Source organism: Apteryx mantelli, chromosome 15 (genome assembly GCF_036417845.1).
Source record: "Apteryx mantelli isolate bAptMan1 chromosome 15, bAptMan1.hap1, whole genome shotgun sequence".
Taxonomy (NCBI): Eukaryota; Metazoa; Chordata; class Aves; order Apterygiformes; family Apterygidae; genus Apteryx; species Apteryx mantelli.
The window spans coordinates 2035866-2048466 of NC_089992.1; the positions used below are offsets into that span (position 1 = coordinate 2035866).

Consider the following 12601-nt stretch of genomic DNA (forward strand, 5'->3'; position numbering starts at 1 on the left):
CAGACAGTTTGAGGTCATTGCCGCGGCTCTTGCAGATGTGACATTCATCACATTTTATTGTTGTTGGACTCTCTCGCCGGCGCTCCTTCCCCTGCCGCGGACCCCGCGCTGCAGAGGGGAGTTAACGGCCCCTTGCTGCAAGACCCCGGGGGATTTTCCCTTTTAGAGGGGGGCTGCTTTGTTCTCCGGCCTAAGAGCTAAAAATACAGCGTACAGGCAGAGGAAAAAAAGTCCTGGTGCGGTCTCTTCTCTCACTGGAAAGATAAGGCTCTACCTAGAGCCTGCGGCTTCTCCCGTTGCATTTCGTAGCGCTGCCTGGCGCACGGAGAGCGGCAGGGGCAGGGGCAGGGCTGGCCGGAGGACGCGCTCGCTGCTGCAGCTCCGCTCCACGCCTGGGTGGCACGCTCTTTTTTTCCTAATTTTTTTTCCCTCCAATCCGTTCTCAATCTCTGCAGGTAGCTTTTCGCCTGGATTTTGAGTTCAGCAAGTCGATTTTTCTTCAAAGCATGGAGATCTACTTGACTGCCAACAGGTTAATGGTTGCATTTTTTCCTCTCTGCTCCCTTTTCATGGGTTTGCCTGCTCTCTCCGCCGCCTGGACGCGGCGTTGTCTGCACCGATCCTGCCTCCTGCCGCGCCATCGCGGCTCCCCGGCTGCTGGTTTCACCGCTTGCCCCCGCTCTGCAATTGCCCGAGCCATTTCCCTGGTGCGGGTTTGGAGAGGACGGACCGGCCGCTGCTCCGGTTGCCCTTGACTGGAGCCGGGGTTTCCATCTCCCCTAGCTGCTAGCACGCTTAGGTGATGCTGTTGGCTTTCCTCCAGAGGCATCCCTGGGGGAATAGCTGCATGGAAACTAGACTGCCATTGGTTATTACGGAGTATGCAGCGATGAATTTGGAAGCCAGGCTACCTTTATTTATCTATATATTTACATTCATACTTTTTCTGTATATATAGAAACGTTGTGCCATAGCTGCCAGGTTCTGCAGCTGCATGGAAAGGGCCTCTAACCGTGGCTTCTTCATCTAGCCCCTTTCCCAGCTGCAGACGTTCCCAGGAAAAAACGTCTCGTAACACCCTTGCAAAATTCTCCTCGCTCGCTCGCCCGGCCCAGGTGAATTTTCCTGACAGCCAAGTGAAATCTCACTGGGGCTTTTCTTCATTTTCATCAATCACCGTGCCGGAGGGCGGCCAAGGCTTTTCCGTGCCAGGGCTGGTGCACGTGCAGGACTGGTTTGAGACTGCTGCACGCTCCAGTGAGGGCACCGGAAACCTTCCTCCAAATGATCTACGTTTACAGCCTTGGGCTAATAAAAGTTACGGAGCAAAAGTGCTCCTCTCTATGCTTTTGCCAAAAAGCATTCGTTGAGGCTTTCCCCACGGCCCCCGTGCACCAGAAATGCTGGGCTGCAGCGGAGGAAGAGGAGGCGGGTGACGTGGGGCAGCAGCCCCCCCAGGAGCAGCACAGGGCAGAAAACCTTTCCGCGGTTTCAGACAGGGCTTGCTGCGGTTGTGACCGCGTTTGCACGGCTTGGCAGCCCGGGGGTCCCAGCCCCCGCGGTCGCCCGCGTCCCTCCTTCGCCCTGGTGCGGTCCGTGATGCTCCCCATGCAGAAGGTTGCTGTGGCATCCACACACGCACTTTGCATCCTTCCCACCGCCCCCGTGGGGGGCCAAAACGCGAGAGCCCGCATGCGCCACCGGTTTCCCCCACCAGCACGGCGAAACGGTCGCGCGCTGCAGCCGGTGCCCGGTCCCGCGGGTGGGCTCGCGCCGGCGCGTGGTGGCTCCAAGGGGAAAGGGCCGAGCGTTGCAGAGCACACAAGTGGCGCTGTGCCGGCAGCAAATGCCATTTGGCGTGTTCCCGTCCTGCCCCGCAGCGGTGCCCAGGCAGCCAGGAGCAGCAGCCCGACGCTGGCGCGCTCCGGAGGATTCCCCCTGCTTTCCTGCAAGAATAAAAGCTGCTTTGCATGCGTGTTTTTTGCAAGCTCTTTGCCCGCGGCGGGTCCCAGGCGGGTGCTGCTGGGCGCCGCGTGCCCCGGTTCTCCCGCCGGCCGTGGGACCTGACCGCCCCGCGCTCTGCTTGCGTTTCAGCGACAGCGAGGAGAGCGAGAGCACCAAGGACGACAATTTCGCCCTCCTGAATTTCCACCTCAAGTACGAAGCCGACCTGCTCTTCACCAGGTGCGACCCCGGGGGGGGGAAGCCGTGGGCGATTCGGGCAGCTTCCCCGGGCCCCTGCCTGCAGCGTTGCACTTTTGCTCCGATGCCGAGCAGCAGGATTTGCCGCAGGGAATTGCGGCAGCGAGCGCGGGTCCTTCCTCGCGTCCTCCCGGACGGCAGCCCGGCAGGGACGGCTCGTTTGCCGCTTTTTGCCTGCTCGCATAACGCTCGATATGCACCTAGAAAAATCAGCAGTGAAAAGCAGTGAGGCGCTGTGCATTTCACGGCGTTTCAATGCACGAGCGTACGCAAGCGTTATTAAATCCGCGTGAGTGCCGTTTTATTTTTAAGGGGAAAAAACTACTTCCTGCAGATAATGATGTTCGTAACGCGTGCTGCTAGCCGGTGCTGCGCCTGGGCCGGCAGCCGCACCGTCCAAAGCCGCCTCGCCAGAGGTGCAGCGACGGGCGTGCGTGGGCGGCTGGGGCCATCGACGTTAGCTGAAGCGCTTTCCCCAAGTGCAGTGCGTCCTCTGTCCAAGGAGAGCAGGCAGCGAAGGCACAGATGATAATTTATTAACCCGATTATAAGAAAAAAAACGCAGCCCCGAGAAGCACATTCCCTGGCGCCGCCTGCTGTAATTCTTACCAGGTCTTGGAGGCCTTCAGCCACTCTTTTTTTTTTTTATACTTGAGGCAGTGGGGCACAGAAAATAAAGCCACTTTATTGCTTGTAATTTACGGAGGGGGAGGACTCTGAGTCCGAGTCACCCTCCTCAGAGAAGGAAGAGCTTGGAAGAAAAGCAACAACGGAAAACCCACGTTTGGGCATGGTGGGAAGACGAGAGGAAGGAGCGGTTTTGGGGGGCGTTTGGGTTTTCTGGCCGCGCGCCCCAGGTGCGGGCAGCGGCGAGCGCGCGGCCCCGTGCCGGCGCTTTCCCATGGCGCTCCCATCCCATCCCGTCCCATCCCGTCCGGCGGGGCAGCCCGGCAGCAGCTCGCGGATCAGATGCTCCTGGCTCTTTCCCCTGCTCTCCAGCTGCGAAATATAAATTTGATTTACCTACTTAGATTTACATGCGAAGTCAAACCACCGATCAAGGCCTTGGATGTCTCTGTTACATTAAAGACGTGAGGAAAATTATACAATGAAGGGGAAAATACTGCAGAAGCAGAATAGCGTGAAAATCCTCCCCCCCCCCCCTTTTCTTTTTTTTGTTTTCGCGAGGTGCGGACGGGGAATGGTTTCCGCTCGCCAAGAGGCCGGGCACAGAGCCCTCTCTTTGGGAAAGGCGCCTGCAAGAGGGGCCAAGGCGGCCGGGAGCCGCGGTGGCCCGCGGTGGCCTCGCCGCTCGGCGCGGGGACGCGACTTGTTCTGCTCTCTCGCGGCAGGGCGTCGAGCCTGGACTACTACGAGGTCAAGTCGAACAGCTCCCTGGAGCGATACGACAGCATCGGCCCCCCGTTTCATTGCACGTTTAAGGTGAGGAGCAGGCTGAGGTCGGCCGCCAGCAGCCCCCCCCCCCCCCCCCCGGCCGGGAGCCGCGCCACCCTCGCGCCCGGGGCCGGTGCCGGTGCCGACGGTGGGAAAAGCTCCCTCCGCCCTTGCAGCTGCAGAACCTGGGCTTTTTCCCCGTGGAGGGGATCACCATCAAGTTCACCATCCCGGTGGCCACCAGAGGCGGGAATCGCCTGCTGCTGCTGACGGATTTCGCTACGGACCAGGTAGGAAGGGGAGGGGGGGGGTCCTGCCCCATTAACGTGAGCCGAGCGCCTGGAATTGGGAAGCCCCTATGGGGCCGGCAGCGAGGTGGGCACGGAGCTGCCGCCGTGGCTTCCTAAACGTGGCCGGGAAGCGGCTCCGAATGCCGCGGGAAGCAGGTCGGCAGCGGCGTCCCGCAGCGGGTAGCTCCTTTCCGTGTGCCCGTTCCCAGCCCGTGTTAAAGCCTCGGCCCGTGCTGCCGTCCCGGGGCTTCTCCCTTCGGCGTTCGCTTGGCTGGAAACACGGAAAATGGTAGCAGCCAAAGGGTTTAGTCCAAATAGTTCTCAGAGCTAAAACTCCCTCTGGTGTTTAACGAATTCTTGAGGGTCTTGAAAGAATTAGCTTTCTGGAACAAACCGGAGCCCCGAGCGGCCGGGAAGCGGCGGGAGGGCTTGGAGCGAGCCGCTAGGTATGCCGTGACTCACGCCGCCTCCGCAGCCGCGCGCGCCTCGCGTTCCGCAACGAGCCCCAGCCCTCCGCAGCGGGCAGCGGCGGGGGGGGGGGGGGGGGGGGTTCGCACCCCCAGCTCCGGCGAGCTGCCCGTGGCACCTGGAGCGCTCCGGGGCGCCGTGCCAGGCGAGGCTGCCTGCCGGCTGGGGAAAAGGCACGAAACGCGGGAATTAACTTTCCCGCACGAGGCTGCCGGGCTCCTCCTTTTTGGGCAGCGTTTGCTCGGTAGGGAACAGAAATAGCCCGTGATGTGTGACGCAGCGGGGAGCGCGAGCCCGGACCACGAGGAGCGGCGCGCTCCCACGCGGATAACTCTGCCCTGTCCCTGCAGGGGCGGGCGAGGAGCCGGACCGGCGCGGCTCCTCCGAAGACGGCGCCGTTTTAGTCTCGGAAGGCTGGTTAGGAGAGCGCTGCGCTCTCGTGCGCGCCCAAACCGCCTCGGTTTAGCCGTGAGCCCTTCCCCGGCTCCCTGCTGCCGAGCCGGGAGCTGCCTCCAGCTGTCGGCAAAGCCCCGGGGCTACGGGGGTGCGGGGGGTGCTGGAGGAGGCACGGGAGCGGCGTGCGCCGTGGCTGCCCTCGCGGCTCGCGGGGTCTTCGGGCGGCCCCGCTGCGAAGCTGCTCCCTGAGCCCCCCCCCCCCCCGCTTGTCCCCCCCCCCCCCCCCCCCCGCAAAGGAGAACACGACCTGCAACATCTGGGGAAACACCACCGACTACCGGAGCACGCCCGCGGAGGAGGACCTCTTCCGGAGCCCGCACCTGGTATGCCGCGCACGCCCCGCGTCCCTGGGTGCACAGCTGGCGAGTGCACAGCTGGCAGGCGCATGCATGCCCTGCATCCCTGGGTGCACAGCTGGTGGCTGGGGGGTGCACAGCTGGCGAGGGCACAGCTGGCAGGCACACACACGCCCTGCATCCCTGGGTGCACAGCTGGCGAGTGCACAGCTGGCAGGCGCATGCATGCCCCGCGTCCCTGGGTGCACAGCTGGCGGCTGGGGGATGCACAGCTGGCAAGGGCACAGCTGGCAGGCACACACACGCCCTGCATCCCTGGGTGCACAGCTGGCGAGTGCACAGCTGGCAGGCGCACGCATGCCCTGCATCCCTGGGTGCACAGCTGGTGGCTGGGGGGTGCGCAGCTGGCGAGTGCACAGCTGGCAGCTGCATGTATGCCCCGCGTCCCTGGGTGCATAACTGGTGAGTGCACAGCTGGCAGGTGTGTGCACGCCCCACATCCCTGGGCGCACAGCTGGCAGGTGGGGGGCGCACAGCTGGCAGTTGCACAGCTGGCAGACACACATCTCGCGTCTCTGGGTGCACAGCTGGCAGCTGGGGGGTGCACAGCTGGTGAGTGCACAGCTGGCAGGTGCGCACATGCCCCACATCTCTGGGCGCACAGCTGGTGAGTGCACAGCTGGCGGGTGCACAGCTGGCAGGCGCACGCACAGCTGGCCGGGCCACGGGGCGCAATGGGGAGCAGCAGCCCAGACCTGCCCCAGTCCCGCAGCGTCCTGGCAGCCCCCCCACGGCCTCCAAAGAGGGCAGGGGCAGGAGGGGCGGCAGGACCGGTGCCACCGGGCGCCCCACGGCCCGGCGCTGCCTCGGTCGGCTTCTCGGGGGTCTAAGGAGGCGCCAGGCGGTGCCCGGCGCTGGGCCGCGCGGCTCCTGCCGCTGCGAGGGGCTGGTGCTGCCCACGCAGAGCGAGGGAGCAAACGTCAAGGCAAGAAGCACGGAGCAGCTCGAAGCCCAGCTGCAGCTTCGCCCCGGCTCCGCTCCCACGCGAGCTCGGAGGCTGCTCGCGCCCGGGGTTTTGGTTGCAGTCCAGCCCCTAAGGCTTGATGTCCGATTCCTCCTTTTGATCGCAAGGTTTTCCTCTCCCCCTTCTCTGGGGATGTGCAAGGAGAGGAAAAGCAGAGCTCGCCAGCAGGGTCCTTTCACGTCGCCGCTGCGTAGCGAGGGCGACGCGGGATGTGTTTAGTCCCGCGCGGTGCGGAGCAGCGGCCGAGCCCAGCCCCGTCCGACGGCGACGTTGCCGGAATGCAAACTTCTTCTCTTGCAGAACCACAGCAACTCTGACGTCGTTTCTATCGACTGTAATGTGAATCTTGCACCTAACGAGGAGATGAACTTCCACTTACGTGGCAATCTGTGGATGAAGTCACTCAAAGCAGTAAGTCCGACGAAAGCAGACTTGCGGCCTTTGCCGAGAAATACCCCGAAGGCGAACACAGTGCAAATGCCTGGTTTTTTCCCCCCCGCAACTGCCGTCCCTCCCGGGAAGGCCAGGCACATGCAGCTGGATTTGCATTGTCACATCCTAGTTATTCCCTCCCTGCGAGCCGGTGTCCCCCTGCCCCATCCGCACCCACAACCTCGCTCAGCGTCGGGGGGGGGGGGGATTCGATGCCGAGTGCTCGCGCAGCCCTTTCGGGAGCGATTTGGCCACGTGCGCTACCGGCGGCTGCGAAGCCGGGCTGGGCGCGGGCGAGGGCGAGGGCTCCGCCGGGAGCCACCCGGAGCGGCGCCGGCTCCTCCGCGGCTGCCGGCGCTCAGGCGCGGCCCCGGGCGCCCCGCGAGCCCCTTCCCTCTCTGCGCAGCTGAAGTTCAAGTCACTGAAGCTCACCACGAACGCCGCGCTCCAGCGACGCTTCCGCAGCCCCTTTGTCTTCCGCGAGGAGGACCCCAGCCGCCAGGTGAGCCCGGCCCCGGGACGGCGGAAACGCGGCAGAGGATGGTCAGATCCGGCCGCGGCGGCTTTAGGGGCTCCGCGGCGGAGCTGCTCGGGCGCCCCGATCCCGTCCGTGCCCGCGGCAGCGGCCGGAGGAGCCCAGCGGCCGTTCAGGCAGGTCGAGGCAGCCAGGCTGGTCCCAAACTGCTCGAAAGCAGACGAAATCCCCATTTTCTGTGCTCCGAGACTGACCCCAGTCAGCAAAGCGCCTTGGCCAGCAGGGATGTGCCGGAGCAGCCGGAGGAGTGACTCTCCCCGCGCCCGGCACTGGCTGCCTGCAAACCAGCTCTGCAGAGCCCGGAGCAGCTCAGCGCAGCGTTGGCCAGACCAGGGCAGCCCTGGCCAGGCAGGGCCCCAGCGGCACCTGGATTTAGCAGTGGAAACCCGGGCAAACCCTGATGCATGGGGTGGGCAGCCTCCCTGTGTCCCCAGCATCCCCGTGTCCCCAGCATCCCTGTGTCCCCAGCATCCCTGTATCCCCAGCATCCCCAGCATCCCTAGCATCCCAGCATCCCCAGCATCCCCATGTCCCCAGCATCCATCGCACCGTCCCCGGTGTCCCCGGCGTTCCCACGCCCACGGCAGCCTGGCTCTGGCCCCCAGGGACAGTCTGTTTTTACGCTCTTTGCCTTGCAGATAACGTTTGAAATCTCCAAGCCGGAGGAGTCGCAGATCCCCATCTGGATCATCCTCGGGAGCACGTTAGGAGGCCTCCTGCTCCTTGCCCTGCTCGTCCTCGCGCTCTGGAAGGTGAGAGGCTCTTTTTTAAGCCGTGCGCATCTTCGGCAGCCGCTCGCCGAGGGCAGCGCGGGTGTTTCCCGCGGGCCGAGCGCCGCCCGGCGCACTCGCCCGCCGAGCCGCGAAACCCTTCCGCACGAGCGGCCGCGCGGCGCGGGGAGCACCGAGCGCTGCAAAAGCCGCAGGGGCACCGGCCGGCCCCGAGCGCTCGCTCCCGGGACGCGGCGGGTTGCAGGGAGGGGGCTCCGGGGGCGCCCGGCTGCTGCGATCGGGGCTGCTCCGGGCTGCTCCGCAAAGGCAGCGACGCTCCGACCCGCTCGTGCATCTGGGGTGGGGGAGTCTGAGCCGGCTGCAAAAAAGAAAAAAAAAAACACAAAAGGAAAAGTCCGAAACCTTCTGTTTCTAGACGCCTTCCCGTAGTGGTTTTCCAGCACTCTTAGGATTCTGCGATGTCTCAAGGAAGTACTAAATATAAACCCATTTTGGTAATGCGGGCCGAATGCCTTAACGTCAAACACACCTCTCTACCCAAATTAGCTTCTCTGACCTCTTCTGATTGCCGCATTAGCAATATTTAGGGCCTAAACTGCCTGGCAGTATCCCTTTAAAAGAAACGCACTTCCAAGTAATCGTCATCTGGAGTAATGGCGGGGTTTTCTTTTTTGTCTTTTCTTCAATTCCTACAGCTTGGATTTTTTAAAAGTGGCAGTCGCAAGCGAGATACGGAGCAGGAACAGAGTGCCAAAGTGTTAGAATGAGGCTTCCCCAGCGAGGGCCACTAACGCTCGTCTCTCTCTCAATCACCACCTTCCTAGTAATTTACTGGTTACGGAGTATGTGTTCGTCTTGATGCCGAGGGATTTGTGTGCTGAGCTCTGTTTGCATCGAGATGAGAATGCGCCCCTTTTTGTGTGAAATTGCCTAAACAGTCCCCCTCCCCCCCCAAAAAAAAAAATCCAAAAAAATAATAATAAATAAATAGTTTGGTAGCCCTGTGCCACGGGAGCACACGCAGCAAAGGTACTTCAAACTGGTTTTGAAATAGCTCTGCCGGTCCGGGAAGGGCCAGCGGCGCGTCCGGGCGCGAGGGACGGGGCGAGCAAATCGCCCGGCAGCCCCGCGCCTGGCGGGCGCCCGCCGGAGCCGCAGCGACTCGCCGCGGAGCCGGAGCGCAAATCCTCGCGCCTTCGCCGAACAGAGCAATCAAACGGAGATTTTTAATTTGCCTTCTTTTTAATGCACTGAATACAAATAATAGCAAATTAAAGCACCTTAATGCAAATCTCCAGGGTCCAGCTGTATATACTTATTCTGAGAATATTTACCTGTTTGTTTAAACAAACAAACAAAAAAAAAAAATCAAAAACCAGTTTGAAGTGTTTTCTACAAACTGAACAGTTGCGAAGAGCATGTGTCCAGCAAGAATCTGAACCTGTATTATAATTGTATATACTTGGTGTAATGCAAAAGCGGATGGTCAGTGCTGTTTGACAAAAATCTTTCTTTTTGCATAACAGAATTATTTATGCTAATATTAATTTTATGAATGGAAAGAAAGCATATGTCCACCTGATGTGTAATGAAGTTTGTTAAATACTGTCTTAGTATTTTTTTGAGGATTAAAAATACAGTATTTTGAAAATTAATAGTTTCCAATACCGTTCTGTGTTACCCCCCCCTCCAGCAATGGCCGGTTTATCAATAGGTGAATTGTCCACGTCCCTTTTAGCCCGAGCGGAAGAGGACGGGATTTGTGCCTGGCTCCCCACGTATTTATTTACTTTGCTGTAAAAGCCTTTTGCAGCACGACCGCGGAGCAGCCTTCTTTTAAAGGGACACTGCCAGGCGGGGGACGAGGGGCTGGGGCTGAGCCCCGCCGAGCGTTGCCTGCGCTCGCTTTGGCAAGTAAATAAATTGGGGGGGGGGGGGGGGGGGGGGGAGAAATCCAGTTTTCACTGCTGGCATCCTCCGCTTGAATGGAAATTATTAATGATGTCAGTGGGGTCTCGGGCTGCCCCGGAGAGCCGAAGTCCCGGCGGAGGGGGCCTGGGAGGGCCCGGGGCTGGCACCCATTTCGCAGCAGCATTTTGGGGTGGTTTGGGTGGGATGCGCTCCCGGGGATTCATTACAGTGCGGGGAACGGCAAACGCTCCCGCAGCCCAACGAGGTTGAACTTTGCAGATCCATTTGTCTCCCTCTTTATGCACAACCAATTTTTCATGATGCCATTGAAAGCATGCAAGTAGGATACGTGAAGAATACCGAAGGTATCGTTCCAGCATTTTATTCAAAAAAAATTAACACTTGCTTTGCAAGGGTGGCCTGAAAGGGACTCAGCTCCCGGTGCCATGGATGCGAGACCTGTTCCTCCCTCCCCATCCTTTAAATAACTGCAAAGAAAATGCCTCGAGGTCAGAAATCGCCAGGGCCTGATCCTGCACCAGGGCCGTTCCCAGCACCCAGCTTTCCGGCTGCCTGCAAAGGGCTCCGGAGCTGCTCTGCAGGGACTGCGGAAACGCGGGCGAGCTGGCGTCCAGCTAGCGCAGGTTAGCTGCTTTCCGTCGCGATGCAAGAAAAAAGCGGGTTTGCAACCAGCCGACGCTGGGGGCTCGGGGTGCTGTGGCCCGGGAGTGCCGGGAAGCGCCTGGGATCGGCTTCCCGCACGCGCATCCTGCCAAACCCCCCGCCAGCGCCGCAGCTGCTGCAAGCGATGCAGCAACCAGCGTGCTTGTGTACGGGGTATGTAAATACGGTTAAACATTTGCCTCTACCTTTGTAAACACGGACATGCTGGGACATATAATTTTAAGATTTGTGTACATGGCCTTAACTGTCAGCTAGTTATTCCTGGATTATTTTCAGAGCTCTCTTACTCCATGGTGATTTTGAAATGCTGCATAACAGGCCTGGAAACAGCTGAGATTTCCTTGGAAGGTTAGGAAAAAAAACACAGAGTTGTTTTTCCATGACTTTGGCCCCTTTCAAGCTGTCGCAAGCAAAAGTTGCCCCCCCCCCCGCAGCACGAGCCTCGCTGGTGTCAGATGGGTAAAGCACGGAAAGGACCAAACGTGGGGTGAGAGCGGGGCGCTGCTGGTTTAATTTTCGAGATGGTAATTTAGCTCGTGTCCCCCTGGTGCCATTTCTAGTTTTGCTAAAAGCCTTTGGGACAGCAAGCCTGGCTTTAACACGATACGGTACGTGCAAACACTGCCGCTTACTGCAGGACCGACGAGCTCGGCCACGGGCATGAGAAATTGGGGATTCAGGGTTGGGGGGGGGGGGGGGGGGGGATCGCGTCCTTCCCATCCCTCCGGCAGAGACCGGCGTTTGCACTGCAGGGCGTTGCACCGCTTTTGAGGCTCGGGCAAGGCAGGCGAGGACCATATAGACCTACAGCGTGATGTTTAACCCCGGCAGCAAACAGAGCATAAAGGTGGTAGTTGCCGTCGGGTGATGCTAAGTGGCTGCTCGCGTACTGCTCGCGGCTGTCGGTACTGTTTAGATGTGCTTATCAAATTGGATCTGCTTCTGGTTCGTTTCTCATAAAAAAAAAAAAAAAAAATCACGTTTTTACCTCCGCAAAACACGGGGCGTTGGAGATGCGCCTTTGCAAAGGAGCCCGCTCACGCCCGGACGCAAACGCGTGGGACGCGGTTAGAGCGCGACGCCGGGCTCTGCCCCTCGCTGAGACGGGACTCGGTTAAAACTATAGGGAGTTTATTTATCCCCACAGGTTTTTATCAATCTAACTGAAACCAGTACAGGCAGCTCCGCCTGGACGTAAGCGCAGGGTCACAATTTCCCACCCAGTTTGGCCGACGCTTGCACCTGAGCAGCCAAAGACTTAAGGAAAAAAAACCACAATTATAAACCAAGTTTACGTTAAGGGGTCACCTCACCATTCGACCCAGATAGATAAAAAGGGACTGTTCTCGTTTTCGCCAAATAAAAGTTTAACTCTGCAGGTCGACATAGTCTAAACAGGATTTGTTGCAAGTAGATCCGGGAGACAAAGCGGGGACCGAGCGGGGATCCCAGGCGGAGCCGGGCGGCCGCGGCGTCGGAGCCGCGCCGGCAAAATCCGGACGTTTCCCAACTATGGACCCGGCAGGGACCGAAGTGAACAGGCTCCGCTGACCCGCCGAGATTAAAAGAATCAAAGTAGTGAACGCTCAAAACAACGGCCAGGAAATTTTGATGCAAATTTGAGATTATGTAGCGTAAAATATCTCTTTTTATTAAAAATACACCCGGGACTTTTTTCCTGTAGGTATTTGAGATAGTCAATACTGGCACATTTAGCTTTAGAAAAGTCCTATATACCACCAACAGAACGGGAACAAACGGATCAAACAAGGAAGAAAATTCACTGTTTGTAAGTCATCAGTATGACCACAAGGATTAAATAAAGCGCGAGCGGAAAAAAACGACCGCGCAACGTCTTTAGGGTTACCGATCCCCACGAAAGGCCTGACTGATTGGAAAGCGGCTCTTCCAAAGCGACAGTGGGCACGCGGCATAATTCACGCCAAACACGCCTCCTCGGGGCGTATTTTTGCAAGTCGGGTCCGAGCCGCCGCCGCCGCCGCAGCTAGCGGCCCAGCACCGCGAGCAGCGACGTCCCCCCGCTCCTCTTCCCGGGGACGGGAGCACCCGGGGGCTTTGCGTTTAAATAACCCCCCCACCCCAGGAGCACGTGCACCCTTCCAGCTTTGAATGCTTGGGAAACACATTCCCGGGCTAAGGAGAGGGAAGGGCCCAGG

General features: G+C 59.8%; 1 protein-coding gene across 2 annotated transcripts in view; it reads left to right on the forward strand.

Moving 5' to 3' along the window:
• ITGA11 (integrin subunit alpha 11) overlaps nucleotides 1-12601 on the forward strand; it is a 40955-nt gene that overhangs the window by 26266 nt on the left and 2088 nt on the right. The window contains exons 20-28 of one of the 2 annotated variants that reach the window (XM_067305438.1): nucleotides 456-532; nucleotides 2095-2184; nucleotides 3555-3645; nucleotides 3774-3887; nucleotides 5048-5134; nucleotides 6432-6542; nucleotides 6970-7065; nucleotides 7737-7850; nucleotides 8525-9453. In XM_067305438.1, the coding sequence (XP_067161539.1) occupies nucleotides 456-532; nucleotides 2095-2184; nucleotides 3555-3645; nucleotides 3774-3887; nucleotides 5048-5134; nucleotides 6432-6542; nucleotides 6970-7065; nucleotides 7737-7850; nucleotides 8525-8596 (852 nt within the window). In that variant the 3' untranslated portion in view covers nucleotides 8597-9453. Of the gene's footprint in view, nucleotides 1-455; nucleotides 533-2094; nucleotides 2185-3554; nucleotides 3646-3773; nucleotides 3888-5047; nucleotides 5135-6431; nucleotides 6543-6969; nucleotides 7066-7736; nucleotides 7851-8524; nucleotides 9454-12601 lie in introns of those variants that run through there. The other variant, XM_067305439.1, reaches the window with a different exon arrangement.